This window comes from Aricia agestis, chromosome 2, assembly GCF_905147365.1.
Source record: "Aricia agestis chromosome 2, ilAriAges1.1, whole genome shotgun sequence".
NCBI classification, from domain to species: Eukaryota; Metazoa; Arthropoda; class Insecta; order Lepidoptera; family Lycaenidae; genus Aricia; species Aricia agestis.
In genome coordinates, this window is record NC_056407.1 from 11,802,548 (window position 1) to 11,821,934 (window position 19,387).

Sequence of the window (19,387 nt, forward strand, 5' to 3'; positions counted from 1 at the left end):
TTTTCTACTCTGCCTGAGAGACAGAAATTTTGTACCACAAAAATTATTTTCTTACAAGTTTATTACAAATTTCTAAGAAATAAATAGATTTTATTTTATTTTTTGAAATGAAAAATAATATGTTTTAAATACTAGAATCACTATATAAGTAAGTTTTCTCTGCATCCGCGTAAAGTTTGTTTGTTATCTTGATTCTAGTATTTAAAACATATTATTTTTCATTTCAAAAAATAAAATAGAATCTATTTATTTCTTAGAAATTTGTTATAAACTTGTAAGAAAATAATTTTTGTGGTACAAAATTTCTGTACTGTAAAACATATTAGTTGGATTTGTCTACAATCTGTCTCTTTCATATTTAAATAACAATAATAAAGAATGAAATATAATAATAAAATAAATTATGATTATATTAAAATTAAAAATATTTTTAAAGACATAATTCAGTAACTTAACCTTTTTTAGCTTGGTTAGAAGCTGCTCGAGACAGTTTCATTCTAAAATCTAAACACTAATAGATAGTTCCAAAAATCATAGAATAATTATGAAAAACGAAAAAGATAAATAATATTTATTTTACTTTAGTATTTAAGAACAATCTACATAAAACATGGGATAAACAATGGCACACAGAAACCCATTAACGAAGATAAAATCGTTTTCAAATCAAACGGCACAGTAAAAAGCAGCTAAATTTCAATTCGCTCGTTAGATGGCACAGTTGCAAGTCCCACCCGTCCACTGATCCACGGTTCAGTGAATAAAGAGCACTTTATCGGGAAAAAAGTTGAAAACCACTAGTCCTGCTCGTTGAAAGTAGTCAATCAACCTTCTTTCGAAGTGTAAGCCGCAAAGGAGAGTTAAATTGGCCGTAGCAGGTGTGAAAATTGTTCAAGCTTTTGTACAGTTCTTTAGTTTAACAGAAAATATTTCGTTCATCCTAAGCACCTTTTTTGTTTTACTTCAGACTGCAAGTAATACTTTTTTTACTATTTTAAATGCGAATAAAAACTAACTATGTTATTTTAGTGGTACCTGTATCAATCAATAATTTTTTTTAACCTTATCTAGGGGCTTTTTTTACATCCGAAGCTTTCTTATTTACTGCCAATGGTGCGTATACTATTTTTCTCATCGACGGAGGCGGAAAACGGTAACATCGGTAAGCAGCGGGAAGAAAGTTGACGTTTTCCGCCTGGAGGTGAGAAAAAAATATTTTGAATTAGCACAAGAAGAGATAAGTGCATAAAATGATAACGTAATATTATACATTATTTTTTAGAATTTGTGATTATCCAGTACTTGCACACGCAGGGTGAAAGGCGGGTATACCGCTCTCTTCAATAAAAAAAAAAAACAATCCATAGCACTTTCGTTAACGTGGTTCATTACAAAATGAATTATTATACAATTACGAATTCAGCTTGTAGATATTCGCATGCCACAATATCATAATTATATATTAATGAAAAATAATGAACCATTATAATATCGTAATTACGTCACCAGGTAGTTCCTATAAAATAATGTGACAGCCCATCCCCTTAACAATAACAATTTATTTTATTTCATTTTCTTATTCAAAATACTGTTCAACAATGAAGCTAGTATTTTGTTCATTATAAAGCCTTCGTGGTCCAGTGGTTAAGAGCGCGATCGATTCCCGCGTTCAAAACGTGTTATTTATAAGTTTGGTTAGGACAATGCAGGCTTATTATCATCTAATTGCCTAGCAAGGAAGATCGTTCATGCGTCGGATGGGCATGTAAAAAGTCGGTCCTGCAAAAAATATAAAAAATCTCTGGTTATGGTTATGAAAGTAAAGGAATATCCCACCAAAAACATACCTGTTAAAATGGGGCCAAGTTCCTATCAAATATTTGGGCTTAAAAAAAGTTGAAATCCAATACAATGCCAAGTTCAGATGCAGCTGCACTTCATCGATCATTCGTTCTTCGAAATTAGTCGATAGGAACTTGTCCCCATTTTAACAGGTATGTTTTTGGTTGGATTTCAATACTTTTTTCAAGAAATCATACATAATATATTATTTTTGTTTTGTGCCACGCCCGATATAAACAATACTTTCGATAGATGGCGCTAGTGGTATTTGTTAAACTATCAATAGCTAAGCCAAATTTTTAAGTAAACAGTATTTATTTAATATGCTATACAATGGGGCATTATACAATATTTTATACCGCTCCCTCTCCTCCTCCCATCCTCCTCATTGTATCACTGGGGTACATAAGTAATTTTATCTAAAGCTGTTCTTAGGTGAGCCGACTCACCCTTGACTGATTTCTACAATTTCTTAATTTTTTGTCGATCTACATAATTATTATAACACACGACCTGTGTGCCAAATTTCATAACGCCGGGACAATTGGAAGTGGCCTAGAGGTTTTGATTACAGGTCAGTGACTGAGTGAGTGAGTCAGTGCCAAAATTAGCTATTTTTAACCGACTTTTGTATTAGGTTTCACTCCAATTTGGTATCATGTTCACAAAAGTTCGAGCAAAGAAATGAAATTAACTGTTTCTGGAAAGTACCTATCACCTAAGGCACGTTACATGTTTTATGTAGAGATACCTCGTATAATGATATAACTTATATAATTGCAGATAGTGCAGTAAGTTTTGGAAATACTTTTAAAAGTTTTCTTTTAAGAATGTAAGCCAGTTAGAGCTAATAATATTATACTGCGTACTATCTTCAATTAAATTAGTTACGTAATATCTTCTGCTATACGCACAGATATAGCATAATCATAAGTCTTGCAGGATCCAAAATCTTGTCAGCTCCCCAAAAATTATCTTATAAACGGAGAAATTTAATAAGTTTTATGTTAATTCTTACATCGACGTCGATTATTTCGCACCCCTCAGATTATGCATTCACGTCGTTCCGATGATTACATCGCTCGGAAATCCCAAGCGTTACCTTCAATTGCGGTTTTGTAATTTAGTTGGAGCAATGAGAAAAATTGCGGCTATAGGCGAGTGGAAGACGCATGCGTGGACACTGGCAACTCGTGTCTACTTTGTGCCCCGCAGTTTTGAACGCTAAGGACGGGAACAGCCCGTGTTCGCGACGCGTCAATCTTCCGTACCCCATGTCAGAATATCTAAATCATTCAACGTCCTCGGCTCTGGATATGGCATGAACTCGGAACTTTAGAAGTTAGTGATGTGTTTAGGTAGGTAAAGTTTTATTTATTAAGAGCAATCTGTCACGACAGTGACAAGAGATGAATGATCGTAAATATTAGGTCTTTGTTGTTTACGTTGAGTCATCATGACTCTTATGCTCCTAATGGATTCTGTTCGTGTATGGAAAGTATGAGTATCCATAAATCCATTATTATTTTTCTTTATGTCAGCTTAAAGTTCCGCGGAGCAACTTTTGGAGGTTGTGTTTATATTTTGGTAGCTCTTCTTGTGTTCTTATTATTTGAAGTGTGACATTATTTTAAAGCGTAGTAGTTTTTGGTTTTATATAATTGAATAATTTTGAAAGTTTACTTTCTTAAAAGTCTAACGGCATTAAGGTGAAATCATCACTGACTGCTAAGGTAACAATTAATTATAAGAACAAAAATAAAAAAAAAAACGTTGAAGAATTATATTATACTGACAGGGTTTATTCTTTATTATTTGCGTGAAAATTTAAAGATTTAACATCGTAAAAAATATTATGGTCAGTACTTAGCATTAACGGAAAAGGCATTGGGTACTTAATCCCGGTTCCTATTCGTTGAAGCGTAATAAAAATTGAATTGGGTACTTCGCGAATAATTGCCTTGCTGATAAGGACAGTAAATTAGTATTGCTGATTATGCAATCTGATAATCTTAAAGCTATGAATGTGGATGACCTACTTAAGGTTTTTCCTATCTGAAAAGGAGTACTTACATATTATTTTGTAAAGATAGTTAAAGGTTTTCTTTATTAATATAGCCAATAAATCTTTGTTCTATATGATACTTTACGACTTGTATAGTAAAAATATTATTTAGTAGGATAAAATTATAAGTGTAGCAGGTATCGATACTAATATTATATTTTATGCGAAAGTGCGTCTGTCTCTCTGTTACCTACTCACGCCTCAACCGCTAAACCGATTTAGCTAAAATTTAGCATGGACAATCTTCATACTACTACACAAAGTATTGTGTCCCGGGAAAGGACATAGAACACTTTTTATCAAAGAAAATGTACGGCGATTAACGAATTTTTGCGCAACGGAGTGTGCGGCCGCCATCTAGTATTGTTAGTAGTTAGTAGTCACTATTATTATTAACGTTTATTTCCGCGGTGCTTCTCCCCTTCAGTTCTTTGACTTTCGGTCACTGCAACTTTGTGCTGTCTCCCGCCTTATTATTGGGAGGGAATCTGGAATTCTTCCTACTCCTCCTATTTTCTTCTGATTAATTTCGTTGCGGGTCCCAAGACAGCTTTAGCACGTCCCTCGGGCTCCCTGAGATCATATCAAATGGTTTTCGTGGTTGGATACCGCTGTCGATCCTGGCGACACAGGAGATACAGTAGTGGGAATGTGTGGTGGGCCAAAGCCCGTGAAAAAAAAACTAGTATTGTTACAAGTTTGAATGATTAGTTTATCTTTCAATCTTCTCGTATGGGCCTCGGGAAATACCTAGTTGTAGTCACCAAGCTGTTTCAATCGCTCTGGCGCGTAATAACAGGAAACGTACGTACCATGTCACGGTCAGAGCGACGGCCCATTTTGCGTTGCGACGTCGCAACGCACAAAGGAACAAAGCGTTGCTGCGTTGCGTCGACGCATTGACAACGCGATATGTCATCCATATCAGGCCATTTAGCCGAAACTTTTTCGTTTTCGCTTCGTTATACAATCGCCGATCAAAATGTAATGGAATTGACATAAGACGAGTCGAACGTCAACGTCATATTAACGAACGCTTATGTCAATTCTATACATTTTCATCGGCGATTCTATAACGAAGCGAAAACGAAAAGATTTTGGCTCACCCCCCAGGTTCCTCCTAAAACATTATCGAATCAAGTATTATTATTAGTACTAGATGAGTTTGTTTATTTATCACGTAGGAACCATACATCTTTACGGTATAAAAAGTATCCTAGATATATACTTTGAGTCTATCAAGATAGACTCAAAGTATATCTTTACCAAATTTCATCAAAATAGTCTTGGTGTGACGACTTGACGAGGTAATAGACAGATACACTTAAGCATTTAAAATATATGTTTTGATGGATGCCAAAAATAGCCAATCATCCTCCTTTCCATTTTATTTTTCATCGTCAATCTATTGAACTTTTTAGGGATTCGTCATGTCTGTCTGTCTGTCTGTCCGTATGTCACAGTCATTTTTCTCCGAAACTATAAGGGCTATACTATTGAAACTTGGTAAGTAGATGTAGTCTGTGAACCGCATTCAGATTTTGATACAAAAATGGAAAAAATATTTAAAATTTTAGGGGTTCCCATAGGTACAACTGAAACAAGAAAATTTTTTTTCATCTAACCTATGCGTGTGGGGTATCTACTATCTACGGATAGGTCTTCAAAATTCATATTAAGATTTCTAATTTAATTTTTTTCTAACCTGAATAGTTTACGAGAGAGACTCTTTCAAAGTGGCAAAATGTGTGTCCCCTCCAATTATCATGCCCTTAACTTCTAAAGTAGGGGCATGATAATTCTACAAAAAAAAATATATGATGTACATAACTATAAAATCTTCCAATTAAAATTGGTTTGAACCAGATCTAGCAAGTAGTTTTTTTTATGCGTCATAAATGGTAAACCTTAATTTAACTTTCATTAAATCAACTGAAATAATGTAGGAAATAATAAAAAAATAAATCAAAAACCTTTGAATTTTATAGAAATAAACCTTATTGCTGCTGCAGAACCCTTAATGGGCGAGTCCAACTCGCACTTGGCCGGTTTTTTATTTTCTATTTTATAAAATTCAACAATTTTCTAACACAATACAATTTTTAACGATATTTACTACAACAAAATGGCGTCAAAGTTTGTCCGCCAAAAACTAAGTCACAGAAATATAAAAATTTTAACGAAATAAATAATTGTAGCAGTATTTTCCATTCCATTCTCTCTATTTTTGCTTTATTACGTAGAACATTAAACATCACGATATTATTTTCTGTATCGTTTGTAATAAACAAAAAGCCGGCTAAAGCACATAGATGAGTATCCTAGTTGATGATGATTACTGAAGCATAAACAAAACGATGCAAACACAAAGGAACAATGCGGTATAATTGAAATACTTCATCCAAGCCCTGATCTCTCTGTTCCGAGAGACTGACGTTCAGGAAAAAATTAGATTAACGGGAAAGTCACCTCTTTTCATTTTACACAGACGCAACAATCGAGTTGAAGCAGTATAGGAAAACTTACATCTACCAGAGACTTAGACATACGGTCACATCTATAATATTTCATGATGATGATGATAGCCTCTTATTCTGCCTTCAAGCTATAGGATGTCTCGAAGGTCAGTGTGCCTCTCGGCATAGGCCACCTCCAGCCTTTTCCACTCAGTTCTGTCTAGTGCTACTCTTCTCCAGTGGCGTCCAGCTGTTAATGCTAGATCATCTCCCCATCTGGTTTGTTGGCGACCTTTACTCCGTTTACCATCGTTTACCAGTGAGTGATGGCTGTGCTCCATTTATTTTGTTTGTCTCTTAGCATGTGTCCGGCCCATCTCCACTTTCTTTGGTCTATTTGAGTAAGTATGTCTATTACTTTTGTTTTTTCTCTTATTGTAGTGTTTCTGATCCTGTCTTGTCTCTTTATACCTAGCATGCTTCTCTACATCTCTGGCATCGTTCCAACTTTTCTCTATGTTGTTTGTAATATTTATAAAAAAAAAAAAAAATTCAAAATGGGTATCATGATACACTTTTTGAAAGTCGAACGAAGACTTCATACTTATACCAATAAAAAAGTGTATTTTTGTTACCGCTTCCCGCCTAAGCCTTTAAGCCAATTTTAATGAGTATGGAGACAATTTGAGCTGCAGGAAAGACACGAGATAGTTTTTATCCCGGTTTTTATTACTTCTGAGAATTTAAAAAGGCGCGCGCATCCGCGCTTATTCGCGTGAATTCGCGTGAATGACAGTAGTGCCTGTTAATATAATGATATTGTCTAAAACGGCTTCCTGTAACATGCTGTTAACTATAATATTAATTAAACTACTACTGTTTATTAAGCCTATAACCATTAGCGTCCCCTTGAAATTTTGCTTAAGCCACATTGTCGCATTTAATTTCCATTAGCCAAATTGAATTTTTATACTCCAAACGGTGTCACCTGCTTATTGGGTGTGACTTTATTTAGTGTAAACATTATTTACACAACATAAATTTTGTAAATAAAGACGCTATAAGCGTTTATTTTCGTGCTTAAGCCCTGAAGGTAACTTTAAATATGCTGGCTTAAGCTAACTGAATTCATTGTTCATTATCTTTTCTTTTAAATACCTTTATCTGCTTTAATGGGACGATCGTTTTGTTTTAAGTTTTGTTACGGGCGCAAAGCGATTTATGGTGAATCCAAACGAGCGTAATTTGTGAGTTGTGAGTCGCAGAATTTCGGCTGGCAGAAATTCTGCTGCATTCAGTTTCATACAAAAGTCCTGTTTGAGCGTAATTTTGTGAGTCATGATTTGTAAGAAAATATATAATTACGCGACCGAAATTCTGCGACTCGCGAGTCACGACTCACAAAATTACTCGTTTGGCCTCACCCTAAAGCGATCGGTAATTAAATTTTTTGGTTGGAAATAACATAATTTAATAATGACTTTAACTATAATTATAAAAATAAGTAACACTTACTATTAAAATTTTCCCAAAGCTAAGTATGACCGGACTCCCTAGCCAAGACGTTTTTTTAGGGTGAAGCCAAACGAGCGTTATTTGTGAGTAATTGGGAGCCGCAGAATTTCGGTCACGTAAATAATATCTTTTCATACAAATCAGGACTCACAAAATTACGCTCGTGTGAAATCAAACAGGGCTTTTGTATGAAACTAAATGCAGCAGAATTTCTGCCAGCCTAAATTCTGCGACTCACAACCTTTGGCTTCACCCTTAATCGCTTCTTTGTAGAATCGCCGATCGAAAGGTATGAAATTGACATTACACAAGTCGAACGTGAACATCGAACGCTTAAATCAATCCCATACATTTTCGATGATTCTATAAAAAAGCGATAAAGACAACGTCATGGCTAAAGAGTTTGATTTCTTAACCAAAAATTCGCTAGTTTCGATGCCGAAGTTATTTATTAAAAATGTATGAGATTTTACCTCTAAAATCGCTATCAAAAATAGCGAATGCTATTTGACCAATCTCTCAGCTTACATTCTATCACATAAAAAAAGAGATGGATTACAAATAGACAAAACGAAGGTCAAGTCGACAATTGCCGTATTGTCGGACCTTTCAATGAGATGGACGTGGCGTTTCATTGTAACGCCACGGACGCCATTCAACACCGCGAAGTGAATGTGGCGATCAACCGAACGAGCTTTTTCATTGTGCCATTATTATATCGTCAGGCAAATTGAATAAAAGACGGACACGTAACCGGTTCATCTCGCAAATTACTGACAATGAACGCCGATTTAAGCGGTAGGGTTGCCACATTTAGGAAATTCGGACAGGTTAGTGATAATTAGCCTTTGACGTTGTGAAATGGGTTACTGCTAGTAATAGTATTAGCCACAAATACCGAAATTCTCTGTACTGAGTACACTATAGTTCAAATTTATTAGTTGGTGTAAAACAATAGGAAATTTTACACAAAGGTTGGAGCAGATAGCACTATTAGCACTTCCTACAGTATAAATAATATGATCAAAATCCGAGGTATGATTGCACATGTCCTATTAGAATATATAGACAGAAACGTTTACATAATATTGCAGTATTATATTTTTTTCATGCAAGCCTGAAATGTTTATATTGTTTAGATCTGTAAGTATTTTTGTAGTTCCTATTATTATCCTTATTTTTAATTTCAGCAAACAAATCTCCATGTACTTAGAAAATTACTAGAAATATAAAAAACTTGAGAGGTGTCAAGGGACACCCGAATGAAACGAAGTTTTTACTTATGTTCAAAAAACCTGTAATACATACACTCAAAAATTATTTAAAAAAACGCCATCTATTTACACCCAGGAATACTATCAACGCCCTCTGCCCCTAACGTGCAGGTATTAATAAAAAAGTGTCGAGGTCAAATCAAGGTTAAATATTGTTCTGTCTAGCCTTCAGATTTACGACAAATGCGTGATAAAACGTTTAGTTGTAAGGCATGTCAAGTGATAACCCTCGCGTAGAATGTATGTATTATGTATAACTAGGCGTTCCGCGCGGCTTCACCCGCATAATTTTGGAATTTCACAGAAATCGTACATTTTTCCACAAAAACATGACTATGTCCCTTCACGTTGTCTATAACTCGTCAAGTGTGCTAAATAACATAAAAATTGCTCCAGTAGTTTTAAAATAATAAGCAATTTCAAATAAATTCCCCATTTTCCTCTATATTTTATTCGCTCCTATTAGTCTTAGCGCGATAAAGTATAGCCTGTAGCCTTCCTCGATAAATGGGCTATCTAACACTGGAAGAATTTTTCAAATCAGACCAGTTCCTGAGATTAGCGCGTTCAAACAAACAAACAAACTCTTAAGTTTTTTAATATTAGCATAGATACTATTAAGTATTCTATACATACGTATTCTATATTATATATAGTATGTATTCTATATATTTACGTGGGAGAGCCATGCTTCAGCACGAATGGGCCGGCTCGACCGGAGAAATACCACGTACTCACAGAAAACCGGCGTGAAACAGCGCTTGCGCTGTGTTTCGCCGAGTGAGTGAGTTTACCGGAGGCCCAATCCCCTACCCTATTTCCTTCCCTTCCCTACCCTCCCCTATTACCCTATTCCCTCTTAAAAGGCCGGCAACGCACTTGTAGCTCTTCTGATGCTGCGAGTGTCCATGGGCGACGGAAGTTGCTTTCCATCAGGTGACCCGTTTGCTCGTTTGCCCCCTTACTTCATAAAAAAATACAGTCGATACTGAAGCGATAAATATGTTTTATGGATTTTTCTATTCTTTTGCTGTAGTAATTTAAGCATTATTATTTTTAACAAAAAATTAAAACCGACTTCCAAGGTAAAAACAATATTAACATCCTTATAATATGAACTAAAAAGTATTAAATAATTTTTGCTAACTCAACTATTTCTGTACTCAATCTTCATAATTTTGAAGTCGGTACCAGATATAGTTGAATCTTCAATCTGCCAGAATATTTGAAACTTTTGTAACTGGCACCGTCTTCAAAATGATGAAGATTGAGTACAGAAATTCCTAGTTGAGTTTTAGCCGAATACAGAAAAAGGCACTATTAGATAGGAAAAATTATTTAATACTTTTTAGTTCATATTATAAGGATGTTATTATTGTTTTTACCTTGGAAGTCGGTTTGAATTTTTTGTTAAAAAAAATAATTTCACTCTTTTTAGTTACCTAGTAAACTATCGCGAACTATACGTAGAATAATTAATACACTATATTATTCTACGTATCTTATTATGAGCTCACGTAAGTAAGGACACGAGGATTTTAAATAATTTATGAAGATAAGAAGATGTACTTATTTATTGTATTAAATATTAATATTATAAGGCACTTATTTATATTAACCACGGTATCCGTGGTTAAGTAGGCCTTCTGTTAAGTCGTTATCGAACCGCTCATTCCATCATTTTTATCTCTCATTCAGTTATTGGACTGCTCAATAATTTTTTTATTACTTTCCATGTTTTACAGTCGCAATAATTAATCAACCGCCATGAAATAGTTATTTAATTTTAAGCTCAATATTCTTTTAAACTGATCATAATAACATCTCAAATATTTAAATAACCGTTCAAAAAATTTGTTCCCATATTATAAATATAATAAACGTAATAATTATCCTAAAACGTATATTAACTACATATTAGAACAAAAGGTCTGATAAAATTTTAATAGTCTAATTCAGCAACTCCACAGAATACACATTTGTACAAGCTACTCTAACTTAACAAAATTATAAATAAGTAGTTTCTTTTAAACACATTTACTTATAAGTAGGGAATTATATCGTTAAAGAAACACAATCACGAATATTTGTTCGTAATTTATTTATTTGACTACTACTTTGCTACATATCCACCAATGGGAGGGTGAATTTGTATACGAATTCGGACATTTACAGGTCCCTAGCACTTGTAAGTTGTATGACTCGACCGATCTTTACACGAAATATTTCAAGTGTTTTGAGAATACACAAACTATTAGCAACAAATTATATCGTGCAGGAAACCGGTCTCGAACGCTTCAACTCCCAAGCGGCCACATGTGGTGTACGAATTCGGACATCTATAAACTGTGTTACGCTCGTAAAAATCTCTTAATTCGGTATTTTATTCGAAGATGAACTTTTCTCACATCCTGAGAAATGTGCCCCAGGTGCGCGTGGTCTATGGCGCGGGCGGTTGCATACCTCGATGGCCGCCGCGGCCTGGCCGCTAGTGCGCGCCCGGCCCCGCGCCGCCGCGCCGATCGCTTGACAGACAGAAGCGAGACCACAGGCGAGACGGCAGACAGTTATTGTACTAATGAACGCTAAACGCAATGAATAAGGTTGAAATTAGGTTGTTTTCCAGAATAATAGGTAAATAATATCTCGGCGATTTTGCGCCGTTTGTATTACTTTGTATGGAGGTGAGACATGCATGTACTTACTTGCATAATTATCGAAGCAGCTTACTTCTCAGAAGTAATGTCAAATGTGTGCCTTACGCTCTGGAGTTAAGGCTGAACTTGTTATGTTTAACCGATTCAGTGAGGCCGATGACGCGCCAGTCGCGGCATACAAGGATTGTTAAAAAACACGTTAAAACTAATTTATTATACTGTACTTAATTACAATTTCTTTGTTGAACTCAATTTTATGCGTGGCCGTTTATTTTAGAATAAAAGGCTACTAGTCAGAGATCGTCAATCATTGGTTCACTCGAAAAATCCCAATTTTTTTACGATTGGCGTTTTTATTATAAGATGTTAGTGTAAACACCGCTATACTTGAAACCATCAAATGAGCCCGTCAAAATGAACAACTTTTTCTATGAGAACAATGCTGGGAACTCAAAAAATACCGTCTTCATACCCATACAAATTGCCGATCTGGATATGAACTCATGAAGACGGCTTTTTTTGTGAGTTCTCAGCATTTCAAAAATTAACATTATTACTTATACTGTAATTATAATTCCCTAATTATAATTACAGTATAATATATTAGTTTTAACGTGTTTTTCAACAATCCTTAGGTATATGCCGCGACTGGCGTGTCATCGGCCTCACTGAATCTCTTATTGAAATTATTGATACCGACATCTGGGCAAAATTTGTACCAAAGGTTGACGACTACTTATACATTTTGTTAACAGTATGAATTACTACTTTTACACGCCATATTAGCTTTGAATTACAACTAAAACAACAAAATTTATCTTTTCTCTCTCTGATTTACGCCTATTAACAATAAAATGTGCATAAAACACAACCAGTGGCCAATGCCGCACGTGGGGCGTCATCGCTTAGCAGGGCCGATGACGCTTATGGCGCGTCAACGAACAAACTGCTTGGCCTGTGGTAAGAATTCGTGAAAATGAAGGTGGCAACGAATCGGTTAATTTTGGTGACATTGGTGACCCTGACGTGGTAATGATGATGATGATGAATGTAATTTGCATAGTAGCATATGCTTTCAGTTCTTAAAACAGCGCCTAAACCCCCAAACTTGTATTTATAAGGAATCCGGAGTTCTCTTAGTATCTTCGGAACCATAGTATACCTTGGTGCAAAATCTTGCGTTTTGGTAGCATATGCTTAGGTTGCTTCTTATAAAACCAAAATCACTATATGTTTCCATATAAATTTTGAGGAGTGCCCTCGATTACTCATGGATCCCATCATCAGGTCACCACTTTGTGAACATGGTACCAAATTGGAGTGAAACCTAATACAACAAAATAAAAATTTCGAAAATCGGTTCACAAACGGCGGAGTAATCGTTGAACATACAAAAGTTCACAGCCGAATATATAACCTCCTCGTTTTTTGGAAGTCGGTTAAAAATATAACAGACCTATGCTATGGATGCTTTTGTTCCTACTAGTTCTGAACATGTTTTCTTTGTTTCTACATTGTTCTTACTCGTTTTGGATATTATTCCTTCTCATTTTCTTGATTAGGCCACAGAATACATATTAGTACAAGGTTACGTTAAAATGTGGGCCATAATAATTAAATACAATAGAATTGTTCCTGCAGAAACCTTTTCCTCTTAATTCGTCACGTTTATTTACACACAATTATTCTTATTCAAATTGAATATTAAATTCTAATTAATACCTCATTCATAATTTACACAGTAAAAATAATTTATTTACATTTAATTAGATACAATCCAACTCGAACAATACGGACGCGGATTGGGATGAGTTCGTTAAATCGCTTTGAATTAAAGCCGGACGCGATGCTGAAATTAATGAAATTGATAAAGGCAATATAAATTGATTCTGCCAACAAAAATGTCTTTATTGCATCAATTACAGAGCCCAAATGAAATTGTGCCCTGAAAAATATAATTAAAACTCAATCATTAATTGAAATATAATCAATATTTAAACAATAAGATATAAGGAGTGAGAAAATGCTAAGTTGAGGAATAAATAAAACGCAGGACCGTTTTATTTATTTCTTCAAGCGTAAAATCTAACGAAAGCTAAAAATCAAATTACGTGCAAAAATTCAAAGCATGAATACAATTTACAAATAATATTTTTGGACGTTTCGCAAAGTGCCTTCTTGAGGAAGCAGATGCGAAAGATTGTTTCCTCCGCTACGGTAGCATGTTTGGAATCTAACGAGATTGAACACAATTTTCAGTTTTTATTTTTCACGCATTTTATGAACGCTAAGAATTTTCTCGAAGAACATTTTGGTGGTAATCTAATAAGGCTTCAAATATTTTACACTTCTTAAGTTTTTTCTTTTTTTATTAAAGTCATTCGAAATACGCTTTTATGTACTTACTTTTGGGTACTGTTTATAATTATAATATACGAACAAGCATAACCGCTATATTTTTATTATTGGAATAAATAATATGGTTATTTATTTATTAGGTACTACCACGCCCTGTACATTTTACATTCCTAAATTAAAATTACACAGGGTATTGCTTCTAATGCACATGAAAACAATGGTGTAAATAGCATTGCCACAAATTATAAAATATGTTGATCTCTTTAAAGAATTTATCTTATTCTTTAATATATAAAATTCTCGTGTCACAATGTTAGATAGCGCGTACTCCTCCGAAACAGCTTTACTGATTTTAACCAAATTTTACACGTACTTATATGCATATTCAGTGGGTCTGAGAATCGGCTACTGGGTACTTTTATATTGATAAGACGTGCAATTGTTGAATAAATAATAGTAAATTATTACAACTCGAGACTGACGGCGACCATTGTTTGTGCTATGAGAAAGCGATGGACGTTGCCATGGTGACATAAGTATTTATTTAGTCACTTCAATAAAATAATACGGGTGAAATACTTTATATGGCAAAGAAACGTTTGTCGGGACAGCTAGTTTTCTATAGATTTTGCTTAAGAAATTACTGACAATTACTAGGAGAACTTATTAATATTATTTTGTTATAAGTTGCACTAGAATTGCTTATTAAAATTCTATTGTTCGACTATCTTGAACCTTCTTGTTGCCTCTTTGTTGAACACAGGAATTAATTTGTCGTTTCTCGTTACCAACTATAAGCTCTGATAAAACTTCTTAGCTTTGTGAAATGAAATCAATTTTTCATTTTTTTTATTAGCAAAACGTTACTCGGTCTAGCTGAGTTTCATTATTATTGCATACTACTATTATTATAAATACTAATATATCAAGTATGTCTGTTAACTTAACGCTTTTTTATACGCTGAACTGATTTTAAAATATTTGCTAATATTTGAGTTCCGGAAAAAGGCAAATTATAGTTTTCAATTTCGGATAACCGAAATACAAAATTGCGGACATTCGATTTAGGTAATACAACGTAAAATTGTGTTTGTTGTTATTTTGTACTGAGACGAGACCTTTTATTTTTTGTTTATAGAAAACTGATCGGTGGCTGTCGGCTGAAGGGTCGAAATGGGTCAAGCGGCGAGTGGAGTGCGATCCGCGTTGTGGCTGAGTTTTCTACACGGATGCCTCTTCTTAATCGGTAAGTAATAAAAACGTTTTTTTATCATCCGAAGGACTGATGTCTACAAAATATGTTCACATGTTGTTACATAAAAGCATTAATGAGGTAATACATATAGGTTTACTTTTATTAACTAAAGATGTTAGAAGTATTGCGTTCAAAATTATTCAATAGTTAATATTATAATATAGTTATTTATTATTTTTTTACTTCCGTGCTGATAATATATTTAGTTATGAAATTTAGTAATAAAATTAATGTATTATTATATTTATACATTATTACTAAATTTAGGAGCAGCCTAGGTAGCCTAAGCGAGCTAAAATTCAGCAATTGAAAACTATGACTATAACCTAAATATAACCGCATAACCTCATAGAAGTTTCACGAAACTTACTGTGGTATTGTGCCGCAAAATTACTCTGAAACTTCGTATTTCATATTATTAATTAATAGTATTGAACAATACAACATGAAATTTTTATTGGTTTCTATTTTTACAAATGAATAAGCACATGTACTATCAGAGAAGTTGATTCCTAGGCAGATGGGGGACCTACGTAATTTGGTCGCGTTACCCGTAAACCCAGCCGACAGATCACAATTAACATTGAATTGATATGATCCAAGGAGCCATATTTAAAAAGAAGAAGAAGAAGACATGATCCGACCAAATGACGTTTGTCTGTCAACTGCCTAGGAATCAATTGCCTAGATGGTACAATGAGCACATCAAACTGTCCGTTTCAAGTAGGTAAGCAAAGATGTAACTAAGACGTTTATGAAAGAAAAAGTTTCTCATTTTCTGTGCACATAAATCGTTATGATTATTATAATATTTGTCTGTGACTGTACTTATATATTATGTTTATTTCGTCACGATCCACTGCTACTGAATAGCCACGATTCGAAATGTATAGCAACGGCGAAAGTGAAGGGAAGCATGTCGGCGGCCTTTTGTCTCTTTTATAAGACTCTGGGGATATTAATTTTTAAAGAGCCATATGAAGACTTCCTAACATTTTCATTTTTTGCATTATAAATGCTGTCGGTATTATGATGTAAACACGGGCTTCAAGCTCGAAAACGCCTATTGTTCGCTAAGTGCTTTTCATTTGCATTATATAAGTTATTCGGACAAAACGTCTCGAACTCCGAGCTGACTTTATGGCGATGTCTTTAATATTAAATACTATTTCACGTAGAAAGGATAAAATGTCTTTATTCGTTTTGTTAGAATATTAACGAGGGGCGTCTTTAACGTGCTGCGATCGCGATGAAAATAAAGTCGACTTTATTAAGAATTATCCCCAAACGATGTTTTAACAACAACATACAATTGTTACACAGAAGGAGCCCTTTTGAAAATACGTGTTAGAACATAGATAGAATTTCAAATTTTTAACCGACTTCAAAAAAAGGAGGCTATCAATTCGACGCGTATGTATGTAATATTTTCAGAACTGCCCAGCTTTTGTATATGTTAGTCTATTTAAATGTCTGAACAAAATATGTACCAAATTTCAAAAGCGTATGTATGTTTTTAGAGTTCCGTACCCAAAGGGTAAAACGGGACCCTATTACTAAGACTTCGTTGTCTGTCCGTCTGTATAAGTTTCGGATAGGCTATCCACAATTTATCTGACAAATAGAGTATGTGTCAGACAAGTTGTAGTAGCCCTTAGTAATTATAAATAGTAATAGTACCTAAATAATATTTTCATAACGATAAACTAGAAAGGTACAAAATATTTTTGCAAATGCGGACTTAGCTCAAAAACGAGGCAATACAATTAAAGCAAATCTAAGGGAAAATGAAAGTGAAGCGGAAGAATAAAGGAACAAAGTGTAAGATAATTCACTGGTTTGTAATGAAAATCAAATGACCTTCACGGCCACTTAATCCGACGCCCCGTGAAATTTCCCTCCGGCTCTAATGGCGCTATATTTCCTTGTAAATTGTGAACGTTTCAATTAAAGTGCACTATAAATTTACAAAATTTAAGTTATGTTTAATAGTTTATAAGACTGTTTCTTATCCTATTACTAAGATCCTATTATTAAGAATTCCTTGTCTGTCAGTCTGTCCTTCTGTCCGTCTGTCTCCAGGCTGTAACTCAGGAACCGCCAAAGCTAGACTTCTAAAATTTTCACAGGTTGTGATATCTGTTACCGCTTAAAGAAACAAACTAAAAACAAAATAAAGTTTATAATATTTAAAAGGGGCTCCCATACAAGAATCGTGATTATGTTGCCCTTTTTTGCTCGTAATCAATAATGACAACAGCTAGGCATTCGAAAATTTTACTTAATCCCTAATTATATTTGTACTTTAATTATTATTATTAACAAAAATAAAATAAATGTAGGGGGCTCCCATACAAAAAACAACTTTTTTGCCTATTGTTGCTCTACGGTACGGAACCCTTCGTGCGCGATTTTGACTCCCACTTAGCCAATCTTTTCTATAATATCACATTTGCAATATTACAATCATTTCAAATTATTGTAATAATTTTGAATGTGATGAAATCCTAAAATCTAAAAATCAATAATAAATGTCTAAAAACTAATAACGGTGCAAAAACAGAGTAGATACGTGTACAATATTTAAAGGGTGTTCTGATTCAAGACGTCGCGAGTCCTAGATAAAACCTATCATGGCGGATTCAATGTATTCTCCCTAAGAAATGGGTCGAAACGATCATACAAAGAACATATTCAAATCAGGATCATCCGGAACTGTATGAAAGAGTTATGAATGCCAACGAATCGAAGTATGTCATGTTCCATTTGTTTTGCATGTGGCCTGTTTTCTGATCTATAACATACTTTCTTGCGATATTCATGAATTGAGAGTACCTACCAATGCCTGGTTTCCGAATTTTTCTTTTTTGGCAAAAATGTACATCTAACGAAGTTGTTGATCGGGATTTTAAAATGCCGTTAAATAATATTTTTATGAAAGATACAGACTTTTTATGACAGGAAATAGAACCTAAATCAATTTAAACATTAAAGCGCTCTCTATATTTGTATGAAAATTGTTTCATCTTTAAAAATAAGAGTATTAATGTCTTTTAGTGTATACCTTTAAAATATATTTCGTAACGGCCTTTCGAAGGAGAAAACTATTTGCACTCGGTCGTAAAGTTTCCTGATCCTTCGAGATTGTGAAGCACTCAGTTATACTTGGCAGAAAAGTACTTGAAGATGTGCAATATTATCTTAACTCGTCTGCTAGGGATCCATGGATATATCAAGTACTTATTAGTTTTACCGTTAACATAATACTATGTTGAATAAAACTATTTTCTTTGTCTATTTAGTGAGATATAATATTATGTTTTATGTTCGGGCCACACTAACGAGAAACGCCGTTAATTATCGCGTTAATTCTAAAACATGTTATAGCATTATCGCCTTTACAAGCCACTAATTAAAGGCGATAATGCTATAACATGTTTTAGAATTATAATAATATAATAATATCTATGGACGCTTCACACCACGTCAGTCTGGCCCCGTGCTAAGTACCTAAAGGACTTGTGTTACAGGTACCAGACAACGGAAATATATTTAATACTTTTATACTATACATATATATAAGATTTTTATTATATCATACACATATTTAATACACATCCAGACCCGGGAACATTGAAAACTTTTTGTTCCGTCGGCGGGATTCGAACCCGCGACCCCCGGCTTGAGCTACCAACGCGCTCACCACTGAGCCACAGAGGTCGTCAGATTAACGCGATAATTAACGGCGTTTCTCGTTAGTGTGGCCCGAACATTAGTAATAGGTAAATAAGTAATGATTTAAAAATTGTGTAAACGAAAATCATTGTAAAGGCCGGCTTAATCTTAATGATTGGCCTTTATAAAATAAAGATTAAAAAAAAAACATTGTTGTTCCATCCCCACAGAACAGGCATTGCCTAGTGTGGGGAACCAACTTCTGCATTATATACACAATTTTTGAAAAA

At 34.3% G+C, this 19,387-nt stretch overlaps 1 protein-coding gene across 1 annotated transcript in view; it reads left to right on the forward strand.

Annotated features, from left to right (window-relative positions):
* Positions 1-3,070: 3,070 nt before the first annotated feature.
* Positions 3,071-19,387, forward strand: part of LOC121738846 (hemicentin-1-like) — a 31,628-nt gene continuing 15,311 nt past the window's right edge. The window contains exons 1-2 of the mRNA XM_042131103.1: positions 3,071-3,200; positions 15,306-15,413. Of these exons, the coding sequence (XP_041987037.1) occupies positions 15,341-15,413 (73 nt within the window). The 5' untranslated portion in view covers positions 3,071-3,200; positions 15,306-15,340. The remainder of the gene's footprint in view (positions 3,201-15,305; positions 15,414-19,387) is intronic.